Below are 22,730 nucleotides of genomic sequence, written 5' to 3' on the forward strand. Positions count from 1 at the left end.
ACCCAAAGCAAGGAGAATCACATGATGACATTTGACATGGATTGGCTATTTGACCCCTACAGATGTCACTACTGCTTACCTAGATAGAGGCTGTGAAGCCTGTCAATCAGATGCCATCTGGGACCTAATAGGTTTTAGAAAAAGGGAGCAACTCCTGGGAGTGTGGAGCTGGACCTACTATTGCAGGCCATCTACAGCAAGAGATGAAGATATTACATGAAAATAGTTTGGTTCACAGATAGTGTCCTCTGCAGTCGCAAATGAGAGTCAAGAGGGTATACTGCCTACCTGGAGCAACTGGAGAGGAACTGAGAAAGGGAGGGGAAGGATCCAGTTGTCGTGGTCCATGTCTGCATCAATGACATAAGAAAGAACAAGGAGAAGATTCTGCTAAGGGAATATCAGAAACTAGGAACTAAATTAAAAAGCTGGACCTCATGGGTGGTAATCTCTGGATTATTACCCGAGCCACATGTTAATTGGCATAGGGATAGGCAGATCAGAAAGGTGAATGCATGGCTGAAAGACTGGTATGGGAAGGAGGGGTTCCATTTCATGGGACACTGGTATCACTACTGGGACAGGAAGGTGCTGTACCGCTGAAACGGGCTCCATCTGAACCAGAATGGTATCAGAGTCCTAGCGGAAAGCATAATGCTTTAAACTAGCAAGATGGGGAGAGGGATCTGGTCGCAATAACAAAATCTTCAAGATAAAAGAAACAGGGGATGAATGTAAAGGTCAGACCAGGGTGAGGAATAAAGATAACAAATGGTCAAGGAACAAAAACAGACGTGTAAAAGGACTGTTAAAAATGAAGTAAACGGAACTACTATTAAAGATGAACTAAACTGCCTGAACAGCGTCCAAAATAAAACAGGAGAACTAGAGACGATAATCTGTAATGAGGAACCAGACATAGTAGGAATAACTGAAACATGGTTACATAAAGAACAGGACTTGCAACTAAATATTACAGGTTATAACAATCAGAAAGGATAGGGAAGGAAGGAGGGGAGGATGGTTGTACTAATTAGAGATAACAATGGCAGAAGAAAGGGACATAACTAACAGAAGGATAGAAACAGAATCCATATGAATTGAAATAAAAGATAAGGTATCGATCACACTAACAGGGTATATTACAGACCACCTAATAGCAGAAAAGAGGTGGAGGAAGAAATACGTAAGCAAATCCGCAAAATGAGTAAAGGACAGAATATTAATCATGGGAGATTTTAACTACCTCCAAATAAACTGGAAAGAGGTAGGTAAAGGGGTACAGGGAATGGAGTTTTTACAGTATGCGCAGGACTCCTTTCTTACAGAGTATGTAAAAAGCCCAAGAGAGGAACCACTGCTGGATCTAGTAATGGGAAATGAACCAAAACTGATGAGAACTAATTGTAGGGCAACATCTAGGCAATAATGATCACAACATAATAAGGTTTAAGATAAAAATTGAAAAGGACATAGGTAAGACAAAGGGCAAAGTGATAAATTGGAAAAAAGCTCATTTTCAAGAGGGTGAGAATGACCCAATGACCATTTCCAACAAGAGAGAGTCCAACCACCTCCACTTGACATTCAACAGCATTACCATCGCCAAATCCCCCACCATCAACATCCTGGGGGTCACCATTGACCAGAAACATAAATACTGTGGCTACAAGAGCAGGTCAGAGGCTTGGTATTCTGCGGCAAATGACTCACCTCCTGACTCCCCAAAGCCTTTTCATCATCTACAAGGCACAAGTCAGGAGTGTGATGGAATACTCTCCACTTGCCTGGATGAGTGCAGCTTCAACAACACTCAAGAAGCTCGACACCATCCAGGACAAAGCAGCCTGCTTGATTGGCGCCCCATCCACCACCCTAATGATTCACTCCCGTCACCACCGGGGTACTGTGACTGCAGTGTGTGTCACCCACAGGATGCACTGCAGCAACTCGCCAAGACTTTTTCGACAGCACCTCCCAAACCTGCAACCTCTACCACCTAGAAGGACAAGGGCAGCAGGCACATGGGAACAACACCACCTGCACGTTCCCCGAAAAGTCACACAACATCCCGACTTGGAAATATATCGCCGTTCCTTCATCATTGCTAGGTCAAAATCCTGGAGCTCTCTACCTAACAGCACTGTGGGAGTTCAAGGCGGCAGCTCACCACCACCTTCTCAAGGGCAATTAGGGATGGGCAATAAAAGCTGGCCTTGCCAGCGACGCCCACATCCCATGAATGAATAAAAAAACTAGGGAAAATAAACTGGAAGAAATTACTGAAAGAAATGGAACAGCAGGGGGAAATATTTAAAACGGTGATCAAAGAGTCCAAGAGAAATATATCCCATTAAAAAAGCAAGAACAAACTAGCCAGTAATGACATTAATTAAGAAATAAGGGCAAAATTGAAACCGAAGAAAACAGCATACACTAAGTACATAAACCACAAAGGAGAGGATAACAAAGGGAACACAAAAAGGCTAGGAAAGAAGTCAAAAAAAATCAGGACAGCAAAGAGGAACTACAAAATTAAATTATCAAGGAATATAAAAAGTGAAGTATTTTACAGACACAAATAACAAAAGAAAAATCAGGATAGAGATAGGGTCACTAAGAGATACACACAATAAACACACAGGTAAGGACAGCAAAATGGCAGAAATATTAAATAATTACTTTACCTCAGTATTTACCAGGGAGATGAACATGGTGGGCATGATCATTAGAAAAGGAGATCAAAATAGATATAAAGGCATTTAAGATAGAAAGGGGGGAGATAATTGATTAACTAATCAAATTTAGAGAGGATAAAATCCCTCATCTAGACAGATTGCATCCACGCATATTAAAAGAAGTTAGGGAAGAGACAGCAGAGGCATTACATATATGCAAACATTCATTAGAAAAGGGAGTAGTGCCAGAGGACTGGCGGAGAGCTAATGTGATTCCTATATTTAAAAAGGGAGATAGAACCAGAACAGGGAACTATAGAACAAGTAGCTTAACGTTGGTGGTGGAAACAAGATAATGGAATCCTTACTCAATGATGTAATAGACAAACATCTAGCAACCGAAAATATAATAAAGAATAGTCAGCGCGGATTTCAAAAAGGAAGGTCATGCTTAACCAATCTTTGAAGAAGTAACAGAAAGGGTGGACAAGGGTAATGCAGATGTAATATATTTGCTTTTTCAAAAGGCCTTCAACAAGGTACCGCATAGTAGACTCACAACGAAGGTCAGAGCATGTAGAGTCAGGGGACAAGGAGCAGAATGGATAGCAAGCTGGCTACAAAACAGAAAACAGAGAGTAGGGGTTAAAGGTAATTGCTTAGACTGGCAAAAGGTAGGAAGTGGTGTTCCACAAGGATCGGTGCTGGGACCACGGTTGTTCACCATTTACATAAATGGTGGACTCTGGAATCGGAATTGCAAATTCAAAATTTGCGGAAGACACCAAATTGGGGGTATAGTTAATACCGAGGAGGACTGCGACAAAATGCAGGAAGACATTAATAAACCTGAAGAATGGGTGTGTAATTGGCAAAAGAATTTCAATATAGCTAAGTCTGAGGTATTACATTTTGGTAGGAAGAATGAGGGGGCCACATACTGCTCGGATAATAAGATTCTAAATGGGGTAGAGGAGCAGAGGGATCTGGGGTACAGATACACAAATCACAAAGTAGCCATGCAGGTTAATAAGGCCATAAAAAAAAGCAAACCAAGTACTGGGGTTCATTTCTAAAGGGATAGAATTGAAAAGCAGCGAAGTGACGATAAACTTATTTAGAACCTTTGTTAGACCACACTTGGGAGTACTGTGAACAAGTTCTGGTCTCTATATTATAAAAAGGATATAGAGGCACTGGAGAAGGTGCAAAAAAGATTTACTAGAATGATACCAGAACTGAGATGTTATACCTATCAGGAAAGACTGAGTTGGCTGGGGCTCTTTTCACTAGAAAAAAGACTGATGGGTGACTTGATAGAGATCTTTAAGATTATAAAAGGGCAGACGCAGAGAAGATGTTTCCAATTGCGGGGGAGACCAGAACTAGGGGCCATAAATAGAAGAAAGTCACTAGTAAATCAATAGGGAATGCAGGAGAAACATCTTTACCCAGAGAATGGTTAGAATGTGGAACTCACTACTACAAGGAATAGCTGAGGCGATTCGCATTGATGCATTTAAGGGGAAGCTAAATAAACACATGAGGGAGAAAGGAATAGGAGGATATGCTGATAGGGTTAGATAAAGTAGGGAGGGAGGAGGCCTGTGGGGAGCACAAATACTGGCATGGACCTGTTGGGTCATATGACCTGTTTTTGTGCTGTACATTCTATGTAACAATCCTAGGCTATCCATCAAGCAGCTACAAGTTTTAGATGCATTTGATATTTTAGAGACATGAGAAATTTCTGATGCAATTGAGTACTTGTAATGACTTCTCTCCAGGACATTGGTTGGCTCGGATAACCTCTCATTATCTCAGCATACTTGCATTTCGGTTTATGCATTGTCCTTTCTCCAGTCAATTTTAAAACATATTTTATCTTAAGGGCATATAAAAAATACAGAAACTGTTCATGATGTTTAAGGTTTCATCATACTTGAGGTGATATTTGCTTTATTCTTTTCACCGAAAGGAGCAATGAAAGGCCAGTATCCCAAACGCACAAACTAAAAGCTGCCATCATCTTCAAAACTTATGTTTGAAATGCAGTTTTTCCACATGGTTAACAATTAAGGGATACTTACTGTTACTAGTACAGTAAAATCTTAAATACTTTGACAGCGCACACACTATATGCATAAAAAATCTTTGAAATAATTTATATATCTTTGAAATATCAAAACAATCTGTATTTCCCTCACGTAAATAACAGGAAACAATTTGAAAGAGTTAGTACTGTAAATAGAAACTTTGTTAATTTATTTCCTGGCTGCTACATCTTTCCATTTGTTGACTAGCAACAATGACACATAAGCATCTGTCTCTTCCTGCAGTTCCATCTATTCAAGATATGATAAACAGCAGATATTGCTCATCATCACCTTCATTTTCCTGCACAGTGTTTATAGATTCTTGAATATGCTGAATGGTTTCACCATCACTTAAGATTTACATCTCTGATCACTTACAACCCCCTACCCCTATTCATCAATAGATTACCAGTTTTCATTGTCTTCACTGAATATAAGTTGCCAAGAAATTTCTTGGAAAACTTTGCTTTACATTTTCATTTGTTATCAGAGTCCATCACTCACTGCTCATGGGCAGGACTCTTGTGCTTTTTAAAGCTGAGCTTCTTCCATTAAATGCTTTTGCTGACATAGGTACAGCATCCTTCAATGAAAGACGCTTTACAATATCAGAAATTTTCTTTGAATCATTCTCATTGAGGAATTTTCTCTGAAAGGTACACTTACAGATGTGTTCTATGCATTCCAAAGATCCTTGATCTGGTGGTTGAAAAACACTTGCTGCATTGACTGGTAGAAAAATGACTTGAATCTCTGCATCTTTTGATGCAAGGTTATTTGCAGAAGAATGGGCTGGTACATTATCCCAATAACAGAAGAATGTTATAAATATTATTCCTATAGTACGTTTCATGAGAAAATACAAATTTTTCACAATTTAGGGAAGACGTGGTAAGGAACAGGGAGAGGGTCCATGTTTACATTTTCAAACCATCCGAGTGAAGCAGAAGCATGAATTTAAAATATGACAGCTGAAAACAGCATTAGCACAAGCCAATTCAAGTTTTTAACCAATCACTGATAGATAAATGAGCTGCCACCACAGACCAATTTCATCAGCATTTAAAGAAATCATCAACCACTAAGTAAATGAATGTTTTTTTTTGAGGAGGAGGGTGAGGGGAACCATTAAGCCTATTCTCACTAAATTGCTGACCATGCAACTTCCCTTCCTGGCCCCTATACTGGATGATGTTGTAAACTGTTCCCTCTCCTCTGGTACTGTCCCCCTCCCTTTCAAATTTGCCATCATCGCCCCCCTCCTCAAAAATCCCACCCTTACCCCTTCTGCCTTTACAAACTACCACCTCATCTCCAACCTCCCTGTCCTCTCCAAAGTCCAAGAATGTGTTGTCGCCTCCCAAATCGGTGCCCATCTTTCCCGCAACTCCATGCTTGAACCTCTCCAATCAGGATTCCGCCCCGCCACAGCATTCAAACAGCTTTTATCAAAGTCACAAATGACATCCTATGTGACTGTGTCCATGGTGCACTATCCCTCCTCATCCGTCTTGCCCGGTCTTCATTCTTTGACAGGGTTGACCACACCATGCTCCTCCAATGCCTCTCCTCCGTTGTCCAGCTGAGGAACTGTTCTCACCTGGTTCCGTTCTTATCCATCCAGTTGTAGCCAGAGAATCTCCTGAAATGGTTTCTCTTCCCGCTCCCACACAGTTACCTCTGGAGTCACCCAATGATCCATCCTTGGCCCCCTACTTCTCATCTACATGCTGCCACTCAGTGACATCTAAAAACAATATAAGATTCCACATGTACGCTGACGACACCCAACTCTACCTCACCACCACCTCTCTCAACCCCTCCACTGCCTCTGATTTGTCATGCTGCTTGCCAGACATTGGATGATCAAAACTTTCCTCCAATTAAATATTGGGAATGCCATTGTCTTCAGCCCCCATCATAATCTCCGTTCCCTAGCCAATGATTCCATCCCTCTCCCTGGTCACTGTCTGAGGCTAAACCAGGCCATTCGCAACCTCTACATCCTATTTGACCCTGAGCTGAGCTCCCAACCCCATATCCTCTCCATCACCAAGACCACCTCCTTCTACCTCTAATATCGCCCGCCTTCGGCCCCATCTCAGCCCATCTGCTGCTGAAACCCTCATCCATGATTTTGTTACCTCCCGACTCGACTATTCCAATGCTCTCCTGGCCAACCTCCCATCTTCCACCCTCCATAAACTTGAGCTCATCAAAAACTCTGCTGCCTGTATCTTAACTCAAGTTCCATTCGCCCATCACCCCTATGCTCGCTGACCTGCACTGGCTCCCTGTCCAGCAACTCCTCAAATTTGAAATTCTCATTCCTGTGTTCAAAAGCCTCCATGGCCTCGCCCTTCCCTATCTCTGTAACCTCCTCCAGCCCTACAACCTTCCGAGAAAATAACCCTCTGCGTTTCCCCAATTCTGGCCTCTTGTGCATCCCCAATTTCCTTCGCCCCACCATTGGCGGCCGTGCCTTCAGCTGTGCAGGCCCGAAGCACTGAAATTCCCTCCCTTAACCCCTCTATCTCTCTACTACTCTCTTGTCCTTTACGACACTCCTTAATACCTACCTCTTTGACAAGCTTTTGATCACCTATCCTAATATCGCCTTATGTGGCGCGGTGTCAAATTTTGTCTGATAACACTCCAATGAAGTGTCTTATAGGAACAGGAGTAGGCCATTTAGCCCCTTGAGCCTGTTCCACCATTCAGTGAGATCATGGTTGATCTGTGACGTAACTCCATATACCCACCTTAGCCAAAAGTATTAAGGGATATGGGGCGAAGAAAAATCTATCACTCAGATTTAAAATTAACAATTGAGCTAGCATCAACTGCCCTTTGTGGAAGAGAGTTCCAAACTTCTACCACCCTTTGCGTGTAGAAGTGTTTCCTAACTTCACTCCTGAAAGCCCTGGTTCGAATTTTTAGGCTATATCCCCTAGTCCTAGACTCCCCAAACAGCGGAAATAGTTTCTCTCGATTAACCCTATCAGTTCCCCTTAATATCTTGAAAACTTCGATCAAATCACCCCTTAATCTTCTAAATTCCAGTGAATACAACCCTAGTTTGTGTAATTTCTCCTCGTAATTTAACCCTTGGATTCCAGGTATCTTGGGATGTTTTACTATTTTAAAAGGCCTAATATAAATGTAAGTTGTTGCTGTTGACAATAATATTCCTCCTGTAGTAAGGTGATTAGAACTGCTTTCAGTACGTTTCAAGTAAGATGTGACCAGTTTGTTATAGGACAATACAATTTATTTTGATTGGTACATTTTCTCTGATAATGCAACATGGTATTTATTTGCCATTTTTACAGCTCTGCTGACCTTATCACGTGATTTATCAGCTACAATACTCAGCTCTCTCTCTCCTGATCATCATACTGTACCACTGTTCCATTTAACATACATTCTTATGATTCCAATATGATCTTTGGCACCCGTAGTATTACTGCACATCCAGTGCCAGCACTGGCATTAAGAGGCACTGAGGCCTTCTAGGTGCTTGATGTGCACTGCATATCATAATGCACCTTGCATTATGGGGCACTGAGATCCTGTGCACCTATGTGCTAGGCTAATTATAGGCCCGAACTTCATGCAAATTGATTAGCACTCCAGATGCTCAGCGCCCATTTACCTCTTCCTATATGTTGGATCCTTTAGCTTCAGTAGGAGTGACTTGTTGCCACCAGCTGCTGTGTTTGTTTGCAGCTTTTTCTGTGCTTTGATGTTTTCCTATTATGCTAACTTGTTCAGCTGTTTTACAAGAACATGCAGCCAGTTTCTTAAAACAGTACCTCGGTGCCTTCTAACCTTTTTGGAAATTTGAACTGGTCCCCATTTAAGGCTGAATAGCAGTCCTTTAAAAGCTGTTGTATCGAATATATCGCCCTGGCCTTTATGGACTCCAGCACATCACACCTGCCATGCTAATATTTGCACTGAGCTGACCTTGCATTATAGGGTGTGATCAGTTCAGTTCAGTGCAGGTATGCACAGTGCCCAAGACTGGCTGTCCTACCATCAAAACACAGACTGCATTGTTGGCTCTGTAGTTCCTTGCTTCCTTACAATTCCTTTTTACACTTGTGAAGTTTGAACAGCTTCTGCCACCTACTGGCCCAGTTGCCTAAAAGATCCATGTCCTTATGAATCTGGTTGCATTGTGGCACGATATTGGCTCTATCACCTATTTTGGCATCACTCTTCATTGCATTTATATATATAAAAACTCTATTGTCACTCAAGATGTTGTTTGCAATCTTCCATTCAACATTTCTCTTAGCTTTTTTTTACATCTTCAATAAATTTTGATAACTTCTTCAAAGGATTTACTTGATTTGAATCAGCTAAGAATACTTCCCTTTAAGACTTATTTCTCTGATTTGGTAATTCTGGAACTGCCAGCCAGTATTAGCTTTAAATGATTCAAGATTTTTCTCTGGGTCCTAAAAATAATAAACATGCCAGAGACTGGGGCACCAGGTTTCATTCATTGGGCAGGCAGTTTTGTTAAGTTTGTCATTATCAATTGTGCACAGAATGCATATTTTGTTAGCCTTCAAAGCAGAATCTGACAAATTGTCTCAGTTTCTCTCCAGTATAGCAGATGTCTGCTACAGTAGATTTGCTAAGCCCTTCATCAGCAAAAACAGATATTTCTTTCACTTTTTAACATAGTCAATGATAGTATTTTTTGTCTTCTGAGAATTTCTCTATAGTTTTTAGATTCTGATGCCAAGTACAATATTTTTTTTTTTAAAAAACATCCCCAGGTAGCATTTCTGCACGTTGCCAGTTTCCTTTTCCCAGCCAGGACTAGCTACAAAGCATACAGCAACCACAGTGGAAAAGTTGCGAATGGCAGGATGGAAGCAAAGTCCAGGGCTTCTGAATATTTGTAGAACTTGACAGCATCATTTATGCACTGTTCAAAGCTTTCACTCTGACAGCCACTTATTCCATGATTTATCACTTTCCTACATTTGCCCTTATGCATGAAGAATTCCTTGTGTTCTGTTCTGCTAGCTAAGGGTGGAGGTATTGTACCGACTGGAATTGCCTATCATTTGCTGTGTCTCTTCCAGGTTGAGTGGGAAGGACTCAAGACTACCAAGCAGTGAGTATTTTTATGGTTATATCCTCAAGCCATTTTGTATGATAGCATTCGTTTGATATCTGCTATTATTGGCCTCAAAAGTAGTAATCTCCAGATTACTCCCGGTGCCAAGTGCTAGTGAGCATAGAAATAGGAGAAGGATAGAGCAGATGAATGCGTGGCTGGAGAGATGGTGCAGGAGGGAGGGCTTTAGATTCCTGGGGCATTGGGACCAGTTCTGGGGAAGGTGGGACCTGTACAGGCCGGACAGGTTGCACCTCAACGGAGCTGGAACCAATGTCCTCACGGGGAGGCTCGCCAGTGCTGTGGGGGAGGGTTTAAATGAATTTGGCAGGGGGATGGGCACCAGGGTGTAGCAATGGAAAGGAGAAACAAGGGGCACAAAGGATCAGGGGAGAAAAATAGCACCAAAGCAAGTAATAGTACAGTATTAGGTGGGATCAGACTAAGAGAGTAAAAGAAAGTCTAAGACTGGTTTGCAGTGCACGTGTGTAAACGCACAAAGCGTGGTAAACAAGGTTGGTGAGCTGAAGGCGCAAATAGCCACATGGGAATACAATGTGGCGATAATGGAAACCTGGCTCAAAAAAGTGATTTGGTACTAAATATTCCTGGATACAAGGTGTTCAGGAAAAATAGAGAAGGAAAGAAAGGAGGTGGGCTGGCAGTATTGATTAAGGAGAACATTGCAGTACTGAAGAGAGGGGATGTCCTGGAGGGGTCAAGGACAGAATGTATTTGTTTAGAGTTAAGAAATAAAAGAGGTGCCATTATACTACTGGGTGTATTCTACAGGCTACCAACTAGTGGGAAGGATATAGAGAAGCAAATTTGCAGGGAAATTACAGTGAGGTGCAAAAGCTATAGAGTTGTGATAACTGGGGACTTCAACTATCCTAATATGGACTGAGATAACAATAATAATAAGGGGCACAGAGTGGGAGAAATTTTTGAAATGTGTCCAGGCTAATTTTCCTAACCAGTACATTTCCAGCCCAACAAGGAAGGAGGCCTCGCTGAACTTGGTTCTAGGGAATGAGGTGGGCCAAGTGGAGCAAGTGTCAGTGGGAGAGCATTTAGGGAGCAGCGATCATAGTATCATAAGGTTTAGAATAGTGATGGAAAAGGACACAAACCACTCTAAAGTAAAAATACTCAATCGGAGAAGGGCGAATTTCAATGGGATGAGAACAGATCTGGCCCGAGTAAATTGGAATCAAAGATTGGCAGGAGAAACTGTAATTGAACAGTGGGCGGCCTTTAAGGAGGAGATGGTTCGGGTACAGTCTAGGCACATTCCCACGAGGCTGAAAGGTAGGGCAACTAAAGCCAGAGCTCCCTGGATGACAAAGGAGATAGTGAGTAGGATGAAATGGAAAAAGGGCTTTCGATAGATGTCAGGTTGATAACACAAGTGAGAACCAAGCAGAATATAGAAAGTTCAGAGGGGAAGTGCAAAAGGAAATAAGAGCGCAAAGAGAGAGTATGAGAATAGACTGGCGGCCAACATAAAAGGGAACCCAAAAGGCTTCTACAGGCATGTAAACAGTAAACGGGTAGTAAGAGGGGGGTGGGGCCGATTAGGGGCCATAAAGGATATCTATTCATGGAGGCAGTGGGGATGGCCGAGGTACTAATTGAGCACTTTGCATCTGTCTTTACCAAGGAAGAAGATGCTGCCAGAGTCTCAGTAAAGGAAGATATATTTGAGATACTGGATAGGTTAAAAATTGATAAAGATGAAGTACTTGAAAGGCTAGCTGTACTTAAAGTAGATAAGTCACTCAGTCCAGATGGGATGCATCCTAGGCTGCTGAGGGAAGTAAGGGTGGAAATTGCGGAGGTACCGGCCATAATCTTCCAAACATCCGTAGGTACAGGGGTGGTGCCAGAGGACTGGAGAATTGCAAATGTTACACCCTTGTTCAAAAAAGGGTGTAAGGATAAACAGGCCAGTCAGTTTAACCTCAGTGATGGGGAAACTTTTAGAAACGATAATCCGGGACAGAATTAACAGTCACTTGGACGAGCGTGGATTGATTAGGGAAAGCCAGCACGGATTTGTTAAAGACAAATCGTGTTTAACTAACCTGATAGAGTTTTTTGATGATGTAAGAGAGGGTAGATGAGGGCAATGCGGTATATATGGATTTTCAAAAGGTGTTTGATAAAGTGCCGCACGTTAGGGTTATCATCAAGATTGCGGCCCATGGAATAAAGGGGGCAGCAGCAAAATGGATACAGAATTGGCTAAGGGAGAGGAAACAGAGAGTAGTGGTGAACGGTTGTTTTTCGGACTGGAGGGAGGTGTACAGTGGTGTTCCCCCAGGGGTCAGTGCTGGATCACAGCTTTTCTTGATATATATTAATGACTTGGACTTGGGTGTACAGGGCACAATTTCAAAATTTGCAGATGACACAAAACTTGGAAAGGTAGTAAACAGTGAAGAGGATAATGATAGATTTCAAGAGGATATAGACAGGCTGGTGGAACGGGCAGACACGTGGCAGATGAAATTTAACGCAGAAAAATGCGATGATACATTTCGGTAGGAAGAACGAGGAGAGGCAATATAAACTAGAGGGCACAATTCTAAAAGGGGTACAGGAACAGAGAGATCTGGGTTTATATGTGCACAAATCATTGAAGGTGGCAGGGCAGATTCAGAAAGTGGTTAAAAAAGCATAAGAGATCCTGGGCTTTAAAAAGAGGCGTAGAGCACAGAAGTACGGAAGTCATGATAAACCTTTATAAAGCACTGGTTCAGCTGCAACTGGAGTATAGTGTCCAGTTCTGGGCACTGCACTTCAGGAAAGATATAAAGGCCGTAGAGAGGGTGCAGAAAAGATTTACTAGAATGATGCCTGGGATGAGTGGTTTTATGAGTGGATAGACTGGAGAAGCTGGGTTTGTTCTCCTTGGAACAGAAACGGTTGCGAGGAGATTTGATAGAGGTATTCAAAAATCATGAAGGGTCTAGTCAGACTAGATAGAGAGAAACTGTTCCCATTGGCGGAAGGGTCAAGGACCAGAGGACGTAGATTTAAGGTGATTGGCAAAAGAGCCAAAGGTAACATGAGGAAAATCTTTTTTACACAGCGAGTGGTTAGGATCTGCCATGCACTGCCCGAGGGGGTGGTGGAGGAACATTCAATCATGGCCTTCAAAAGGGAACTGGAAAAGTACTTGAAAGGAAAAAATTTGCAGGGCTACGGGGCAAGGGCAAGGGAGTGGGACTAGCTGGATTGCTCTTGCATAGAGCTGGCGCAGGCTCGATGGGCCGAATAGCCTCCTTCTGTGCTGTAACCTTTCGATGATTCTATGATTAGCAATAGGTTATTGTGTTCCACATGGGTAGGTCAGAAGCCCTTAGGCTACAATTGGCGCGTGGCTTTTACACATCTCTTCTCTTCCACTGCTTAGTGGTATCCAAATATTGAGATAACATTTACAACCTTGCCTGTGCTAATGTCAAAAAATGATTGTATCTATAACAGAGTTAAGTTACTGATGTATTGACAATACATTATTGCACGTTAGTATATGGCTTTTTCTCTTGTGATTTTTTTTTTAAACATTTTTGTACAGTGACCAATAAAGTGAAATACCTGGGATTCAACGCATTTGATAACTGAGGATCTCCTGAGGAATAATCTTAGGTGCTACAGATGCACAATGTAGATAGCACATGCCCAGCATTTGATTATGTTTTGTCTCCACAATGGACCAACATACGAACGTGATCGGCAGGAAAAGACCAGCTGGTCCATTAAGCCTGCCCCACACTCATGATGCCTGAGGATCATAACTAGACACTTCCTACCCCTCTTTCACACCCAACCACCACCCCCCCCCCCCCCCCCACCGCCATGTAATCTCCTGGGAGGGGCAAAAAACCCAGAAAATAAACCTAGGGTCAATAAGGGGGGGAAAAAAAACGCTGGAAAATTCCCCTCTGGCAATCGAAACCAGTCCAGATCACATTGACCAGGCGTACATTAACTGTTATTCTACTTACCTTTTATATGATGCGATCCCTGCCCCAGCCAAGGACTGGTTCGGCTCCCTCTTGAAGGCATGCAGAGTAGGCACACCACACAACCAGCAATGCATTCCAGAGGCTCAATACTCTCTGGGAAAAGAACCACGCCTAACATCTAGCCTATTTCCACTCTTATGTAGTTTAAATGCATGTTTCCCTGGTTCTCCTCAATCTGCCAAACTGAAATGATCAATAGACACGCAATTCAGTCCTTTTATTATTTTATATACCTCGAGCAGGTCACCTCCAAGCCTACTCTGCTCTAAAGTAAATCGACCCAGCTCTTTAAGGCTGAGTGACTACGGTTCTTTAAGCTAGGAATCATTCTTGTAGCTCACCTAACCTTTTCCAAGGTCACTATATCACCCATCATGTGAGGAGACCAAAACTGGGCGCAGTACTCCAGATGTGGCCTAACCAACGACCTGTATAATGACAGAATAGCATCCTTTGATTTGTACTGAATGGTTCTATTAGTACAACTGAATACCGTTTGTTTTGGCCATGGCTTCTCTGCAACCTTCAGTGATCTGTTCACAATAACATCTAAGTATTTTTCTCTCAACTGCTTTCAGTATCATTCCCTGTAAATGATAAGTATATTCTGTGTTGGTCCCAACACCGCATTTGTCTAGGGTAAATGCCATTGGCCCATTACCCTAGCACTCAATCTTTTTGCAGAAGATTGTACTCCTCTAGCCTTAACCCTTGCACAAATTTTAGTTCCCCAGCTCGGATGTGTCCCCTTTTTTGAAAATTGGAACGACATATGTTACCTTCCAATCTAAGGGAACGATCCCTGACTCAACTGAGGTATTGAAGATACGGGTAAGGAGCTCAAAGAGCACCTGTCCCATCTCTTTAAACACCCTTGGGTGGATGTGATCTGGGCCTGGAGCCCTATCTATTTTTAGATTACCTATTCTATCTAAGATGGCATCTCTATTTTAATATTTATAACGTTTTTTAGACAGGGAATCCCACAGCTGGAACAAGGGCATCATCCACAGGCATATAAACTGATGTGAAAGAATAATTTAACAGCTCGATTACCTGGGAATCTGTCCTGAACTGTCTTTCAGTGGCACTATACAATCATTAATGGTCTTCTGACTCCTGACACAGCCGAAAAAGCTTTTGCTATTACTGCCACAATTGTGCACCATCTTCTTTTCCGGAGATCTCTTAGCTACTTTAATGGCTGCTTTCATCTCCCTCAATTGCATGTGATATTTGTCTATTTACCTTATGTTTGTACAGTCTGCTTAAATCTAATTTGTCTGTGCACATTTCTTGTTAGCCATAATAGTTTTATTTTGCCATGTGCCCTTCTTTTAACCACTGGGACATTCATGGCTTCATTTTGTTTTAGATTGGGTTTTCAGTATTTGTATGCCTACCTAGCAGGGTTGTCCAGTCCACTTTTGCCAAATGTACCAGTGACGTATTATTTAAAAAAGTAACCTCAGATGCCAAATCAGTAACTTAAAGAAATAATTTCAACTGCACTAAATGGAACGTGATCACACTCCCAGTTTGGAAAACAGCCATACAAACCATGAAGGCTGGTTTGATGAAGAAACTCAGACTTGGGATGACAACTGTTAGAACATCTTATCAGTAGGCCAGGTATGAGAATATGTGCTCATACATGCAGGGCTGGTGGCCACCAGAGAAGCCAGCAGCTGTTGCTGAAGCTCTGCAACTCCAAATGGTGGAACCACCATTCCATGGGATCAGGTGCATGTCAATATTGTGGTCAGGAGAACAGTGGCAATGCACTCACAAATTTTGTGGTGAGTTGTACTGCCGATCATGCCACTCATGAGAGGATCTTACTACTTGTTGCAAACCTTACAAGAGCTCAAGCCTGTGCTCATTAATGGTTGAATGACCAACTGGCGACTATCACTGCGAGAACTGGGCATCCATGAGGCACTGTGGGCCATCAGCAGCGGCAGAATTGTATTCCAGCACAATCTGTAACCTCATAGCCTGGCATATTCCTCAATCTACCATTACCAACATGCCAGGGGATCAACCCTGGTTCAATGAGGTGTGTAGAAGAGCATGCCAGGAGCAGCACCAGGCGTACCGAAAAATGAGGTGCCAAACTAGTGAAGCTACAACTCAGGACTACATGCATGCTAAACAGCGGAAGCAACATGCTATAGACAGAGCTAAGCGATTCCACAACCAACGGATCAGATCAAAGCTCTGCAGTCCTGCCACATCCAGTCGTGAATGGTGGTGGACAATTAAACAACTAACGGGAGGAGGAGGCTCTGCAAACATCCCCATCCTCAATGATGGTGGAGTCCAGCACCTGAGTGCAAAAGACAAGGCTGAAGCATTTGCAACCATCTTCAGCCAGAAGTGCCGAGTGGATGATCCATCTCTGCCTCCTCCCGATATCCCCACCATCACAAAAGCCAGTCTTCAGCCAATTCGATTCACTCCACATGATATCAAGAAACGGCTGAATGCACTGGATACAACAAAGGCTATGGGCCCCGACAACATCCTGGCTGTAGTGCTGAAGACTCGTGTTCCAGAACTAGCTGCGCCTTTAGCCAAGCTATTCCAGTACAGCTACAACACTGGCATCTACCCGACAATGTGGAAAATTGCCCAGGGATGTCCTGTCCACAAAAAGCAGGACAAATCCAATCCGGCCAATAACCGCCCCATCAGTCCACTGTCAATCATCAAAGTGATGGAAGGTGTCTTCGACAGTGCGATCAAATGAAACTTACAACCAATAACCTGCTCACCGATGCTCAGTTTGGGTTCCGTCAGGACCACTCAGCTCCAGACCTCATTACAGCCTTGGTCCAAAGATGGATTAAAAGAGCTGAATTCCAGAGGTGAGGTGAGAGTGACTGCCCTTGACATCAAGGCAGCATTTGACCGAGTGTGGCACCAAGGAGCCCTAGTAAAATCGAAGACAATGGGAAACTCTCCAGTGGCTGGAGTCATACCTAGCACAAAGGAAGATGGTAGCGGTTGTTGGAGGCCAATCATCTCAGCCCCAGGGCATTGCTGCAGGCGTTCCTCAGGGCAGTGTCCTAGGCCCAACCATCTTCAGCTGCTTCATCAATGACCTTCTCTTCATCATAAGGTCAGAAATGGGGATGTTCGCTGATGATTGCAGTGTTCAGTTCCATTCGCAACCCCTCAAATAATGAAGCAGTCCGAGCCCGCACGCAGCAAGACCTGGACAACATCCAGGCTTGGGCTCATAAGTGGCAAGTAACATTCGCGCCAGACAAGTGCCAGGCAATGACCATCTCCAACAAGGGAGAGTCTAACCACCTCCCCTTGACATTCAACGGCATTACCGTCGCCGAATCCCCCACCATCAACATCCTGGGGGTAACCATTGACCAGAAACTTAACTGGACCAGCCATATAAATACTGTAGCTACGAGAGCAGGTCAGAGGCTGGGTATTCTGCGGCGAGTGACTCACCTCCTGACTCCCCAAAGCCTTTCCACCATCTACAAGGCACAAGTCAGGAGTGTGATGGAATACTCTCCACTTGCCTGGATGAGTGCAGCTCCAACAACACTCAAGAAGCTCGACACCATCCAGGACAAAGCAGCCCGCTTGATTGGCACCCCATCCACCACCCTAAACATTCACTCCCTTCACCACTGGCACACAGTGGCTGCAGTGTGTACCATTCACAGGATGCACTGCAGCAACTCGCCAAGGCTTCTTTGACAGTACCTCCCAAACCCGCGACCTCTACCATCTAGAAGGACAAGAGCAGCAGGTACATAGGAACACCACCTGCACGTTCCCACACACCATCCCGACTTGGAAATATAACGCCGTTCCTTCATCGTCGCTGGGTCAAAATCTTGGAACTCCCTTCCTATCAGCACCGTGGGAGAACCTTCACCATACGGACAGTGGCAGTTCAAGGCGGCGGCTCACCGCCACCTTCTCAAGAGCAATTAGGGATGGGCAATAAATGCCGGCCGTGCCAGCGACGCCCACATCCCATGAACGAATAAAAAAAACTGTAGGCAATTAATGTCTCTTTGGGGTTAAGCCGGCTCCAAGCTGGCATGACTGGAGATGGTAGTACAACCAAGTTAACCCACTAAAGCAAACTAAGTAGTCCAATACCTAAGACAGGTCTGCAGTACTGCAGGGCACTGATAATTAATTAGCCTGCTTGGCTCACTAATAGAAACTGGAAGGACAGACAGGTCTTTCAGAGCTAGCATGACTGAAGTTGCCATGTAGTTCCTACCAGCATGCTGAAGGCCGATGCCTGTCATGTAGCGCTAGAGAACCCTGAAGACCAAAGCCCTAATGGGATGCATGGTCCTAGCCAAAAGCTGCTCTCCGACTACCTGAAGGTGCTGGGGATCTGGTTCCCGGGGGGAGGGCGGGGGCCCAGGCCTGCACCAAAAACTGGGAATAGCGGGTTGCCAAGGCCAAACAAAAGCTTGGCATATGGGTGGGACACTCCCTCTCCATAACTGGCAGGAACCTGATAAGGTGCAAGGTACTCACTGTGTTTCTCTATGTGGCCAGGGTCTGGCCCATTCCCCACAACTCCGCTGTCACAGTCGAGCTATCTTCCACTTTGTTTGGAGGTCCAAGGTAGAAAGCGTCCGCAGGGTCACCATGTACAAGTCCCCAGACAAGGAGGGTGAGAGGGCGAGGGAAGAGAGCATCCCCAATGCTGCTCTGATCCTGATGGCCACCTTTGTGTGTGGCTGCCTCAGGGTGCGTGTGGAGCCCCAGTACACAAACACCAAGTGTCACTACTTGCTGAACTTCTAACTATCCAACACACTGAGAATACTGGGCATGACCACGCTGGTGCAGGAGATCTCGTCCTGCTGGACCTTACCCACCTGTTCCAGGTGGAGAAGTTCCTGAGGAGGAACCCTTCGACCTCAAGACTGTCAGACAGTGGTCAACGCGGAACTTTCCGAGAGTCCTGCAAGGAAAGGAGAGGGTGGATCCAATCGGGCATTTCCCCGACCAGATGGTCGATGCCATTTGGCAGAACGTCATGTTGCCAGAACTGACCAACAGGCACCAGGATGTAGCCTGGATTGTGATGAGAAGGGCCCACCCAGTACTGTCCTTCCAACACTCACAGAATCTCAGCGCCACCGTGAGCTGCCCTTGAGGCTGCGGTGGAAAGGAGACTGTCATGGAAAGGAGACTGTCATCCACCTCCTGATGGACTACCCCTTCGCGCAGAGCGTGCGGAGAGACGCGTTGGTATCTGTCCCGGTTCATCCCCAACAGTTCGGTAACACAGGACGCCGTGCTCTACGGGCTGTTCCCCAGGACGCACACAGTGACAGATATCACCTGCGGCTGGAAGACCATCAATTCGGTGAAGGATGCCCTTTGGTCCACCCGAAAGCTGCTGGTCTTCCAGCTGAAGGAGCTGTCCACGACAGAGTGTTGCCGACTGGCACACTCCAAGGTCCAGAAGTACATGGTGCGGGACACACTGAAGTGAGGTGCAACCTACGCAAAGGCGCTAAGGGGAAAGGCCACTGTCTAAGGCCATCCACTTTGCATTGTACACCATGAATAAGAAATGTACTGTGTTTGAATTGTAACATTGGGATCGTGTTGTGTATGGTCTGTATTGTATTGGTTTGGAATTGTGATATTTACATAGAATTTAAAGATACACACAGTTCAATGAAATAAAGTGTATAAGCTAAGCAAAGCAAAGCAGTGTGAATAAGCATACTTGGATGTCCCCATACCTTGCTTTGCCAATCTGCTTCCTGGACTTAATTGGGTGCATTCCAATTTGTACAAATAGGAACCTACAGGCAGCCAAAGATTTTTCAGTATCTTGAATGGAGACACCTGGCTTCCCCCCCAAACTTTCCGACTGGAAAGTTTGCATGTGTGGAGGTCTGGTGAGGACAGAGTTGGGGTCAGCTGCATACTTGTCAATCAGACTATTCATCTGGTATTGAAAGGGTGGCTGCCATTAAAATTGGAAAAAAAATTCGGTCACCCCTGCCCTTTGGAACTCTGGCACCCCTGCCCCATTATAGTTAGGCCATTCAGGGTTGATGTCAGGAAGCACTTCTTCACACAAAGGGTAGTGGAAATCTGGAACTCTCCCTCAAAAAGCTGTTGAGGCTAAGTCATTGTTTTGAAATTTTCAGAGATTGATAGATTTTTGATAGGTAAGGGTATTAAGGGTTACGGAACAAAGGTGAGTAGATGGAGTTAAGGTACAGATCATCCATCATCTAATTGAATGGTGGAACAGGCTCGAGGGGCTGAATGGTATTTCCCTGATCCTATGTTCTCTGTGTCTCGTACCCCACTCCCCCACCCCCCGAATAAACAATTGGCTGGTGCAGAATGGGCAGTCAGTGGCTCATTACTAGCTGCTGGCATCAGACAATATGGCCCTGATGGCCTGGCACATCATAACAGGCGCACGTAGAGTACCATAAAATTGTGAAAGTGAGCAGACCTTGCGTTATCTGGTGGGATCAATTTATTTGTGGACACACAGCGCCTGCGTGCCGCACAGACCGAATTATCAACCCCATGTGACAACACTGGCTAGGGCTATAGTAATCAGCTGATCTCAATTTTCCTAGATTACACTTTAAAATAACATAGCGTAGCACAATTATGACCGTTAGCATCCTAGAACATGATCCAAAAGTGCTTCAGAAATTTCTGTTTCACTACATTTTATGCATAGACTCCTGTTAACACAAAATAAAGGGAATTTCACCCATGATACAGTTTCATAGATTTATCCACAGAAATAGAAGTGAACAATGTGTTCACCTATCTTAGTTACAAAGTTAAAAAGCAGTTGAACACATGACATTAGGTATAGGGCACTGCACATTGGATTCTGGGGCAGTGTGTTGGAGCCAAGAATTTAAATTGGAGCCAAGATAAAATGCCATCACTTGACAAATGACACCTTTGGGGAGGGATTGTGAGGGAAAGAGGAGTCTTGGTGAAAGCAGTATGGCTGAAATGGATTCAGATTTGATGGCTGTATGTTATGATTTTTGCACTGCATATTTGCTACAATGTCAATGAATTTGCCATGTAATTCTTACGATGACAAGACTGAGAGATGTTGTGAATTCAGGCAGCAGAAATGGGATGCTCATGCTGAATACAAATTTACAATAATTAAATGTGTGCGCCACTGTACACATAACAAGCCAAAAGATTACTCCTCATTCTCTTTAGTAAAATCTAATGCAGATCAGTCAACATGAGTATTTTACATAGCTTTTTCATTGTTACAATACTATGATAAATAAGTCAACAGATTTAGTGGCTACAAACGTAAAGGGTAAAAACTTACATTGACTTTGAAGCTCTGCAAACTGCCATCCAGGAAGTGGACATTGCAGACGACCTCTGACCGATGTTTGTCTCTTGGTATCTCAAAAGCACGTATGTGGTTTGTCCTCCCACCCAGCACACGAAATCGTGATGTCATCACTATCCCTCCAACACCTAAAAATAAATATTAAGATAAACCTAAGAGTACAACTTAAACATGAGTTCCAACCAAGTAATCGGTTCAGAATTAACTTCTATAGGCAGCAATTCTATTTGCACTGAATAGTCCTTAGAAATGTGAGGCTCGTCATCAATAAGTACCACCTTATTGACAATATAAATGAACTCTGAGCTGTTATTGATGCTATCTCCATCCTCTACTGAAGGGGTTGAGAAAAATATTTACAGCACACCTAGGGCAAGACACCTGTTGCAAAACAAATGTCCGACTCAAAGTTAAAATTGTTATAATTCTCACTGCAAGGTTACAGGAATGAATGCTAGAGAATTGTTGTGAATATTTAGTAGTCAATCTCCCATGGCATTGCATAGGGGAAGTCAAAACCAAGCGTCATCTTCAGGTGAAGTGGGGTTAGAGGGTGGGAAATCGTTAAACCAGGGCACGTCGACATAATTCAGTTTTTGAAGTCATACTTTCTGACCTATTTTTATATTTCTGTTGGTCTTGACTCCCCAGGAAATTGACTAAGTGCAGTATTCAGGTCAAGCAGGGTTAGAGGGCAAGGGCCTGATTGGATCACGGTAGGGGAAGGAGCAAATGGAAGAGGCAGGATGGGCAAGAAAATGAGGATGGGGTGATGGGAAAGGATGGAGAGGGGCAGGGGAACAGAGAGTGGTTGGGAAGTGAATGGGTACATGAGTTGCCAGAGGAAGGATAAGAGGGGAAAAAAAAGGACTGGGGAAAGAAGGGGGAGGGGAGAAGGGGAAGTTCACTCCCCCATGATGAAAGTATGAGAACAGGAAGTGTAAGCAAATATAACATTTTTAAATGATGTGGGCAGATTTATATCAAAAGGGCATAACTCCATTTTGCACTTCCACAACAAAGTAAATAGCTCAACATTACTTTTTTTTAAACCATAAGATATTACCATCGCCAAATCCCCCACCATCAACATCCTGGGGGTCACCATTGACCAGAAACTTAACTGGACCAGCCATATAAATACTGTGGCTACAAGATCAGGTCAGAGGCTGGGTATTCTGCGGCGAGTGACTCACCACCTGACTCCCCAAAGCCTTTCCACCATCTACAAGGCACAAGTCAGGAGTGTGATGGAATACTCTCCGCTTGCCTGGATGAGTGCAGCTCCAACAACACTCAAGAAGCTCGACACCATCCAGGACAAAGCAGCCCTCTTGATTGGCACCCCATCCACCACCCTAAACATTCACTCCCTTCACCACCAGTGCACAGTGGCTG

At 44.0% G+C, this 22,730-nt stretch overlaps 1 protein-coding gene across 3 annotated transcripts in view; it reads right to left on the minus strand.

Moving 5' to 3' along the window:
- LOC137341719 (tyrosine-protein phosphatase non-receptor type 3-like) overlaps positions 1-22,730 on the minus strand; it is a 234,329-nt gene that overhangs the window by 158,457 nt on the left and 53,142 nt on the right. For all 3 annotated transcript variants that reach the window (XM_068005156.1, XM_068005163.1, XM_068005147.1), the window contains exon 2: positions 21,306-21,460. In XM_068005156.1, coding sequence (XP_067861257.1) covers positions 21,306-21,443 — 138 coding nt within the window. In that variant the 5' untranslated portion in view covers positions 21,444-21,460. The remainder of the gene's footprint in view (positions 1-21,305; positions 21,461-22,730) is intronic.

This window comes from Heptranchias perlo, chromosome 2 (genome assembly GCF_035084215.1).
Source record: "Heptranchias perlo isolate sHepPer1 chromosome 2, sHepPer1.hap1, whole genome shotgun sequence".
Lineage (NCBI taxonomy): Eukaryota > Metazoa > Chordata > Chondrichthyes > Hexanchiformes > Hexanchidae > Heptranchias > Heptranchias perlo.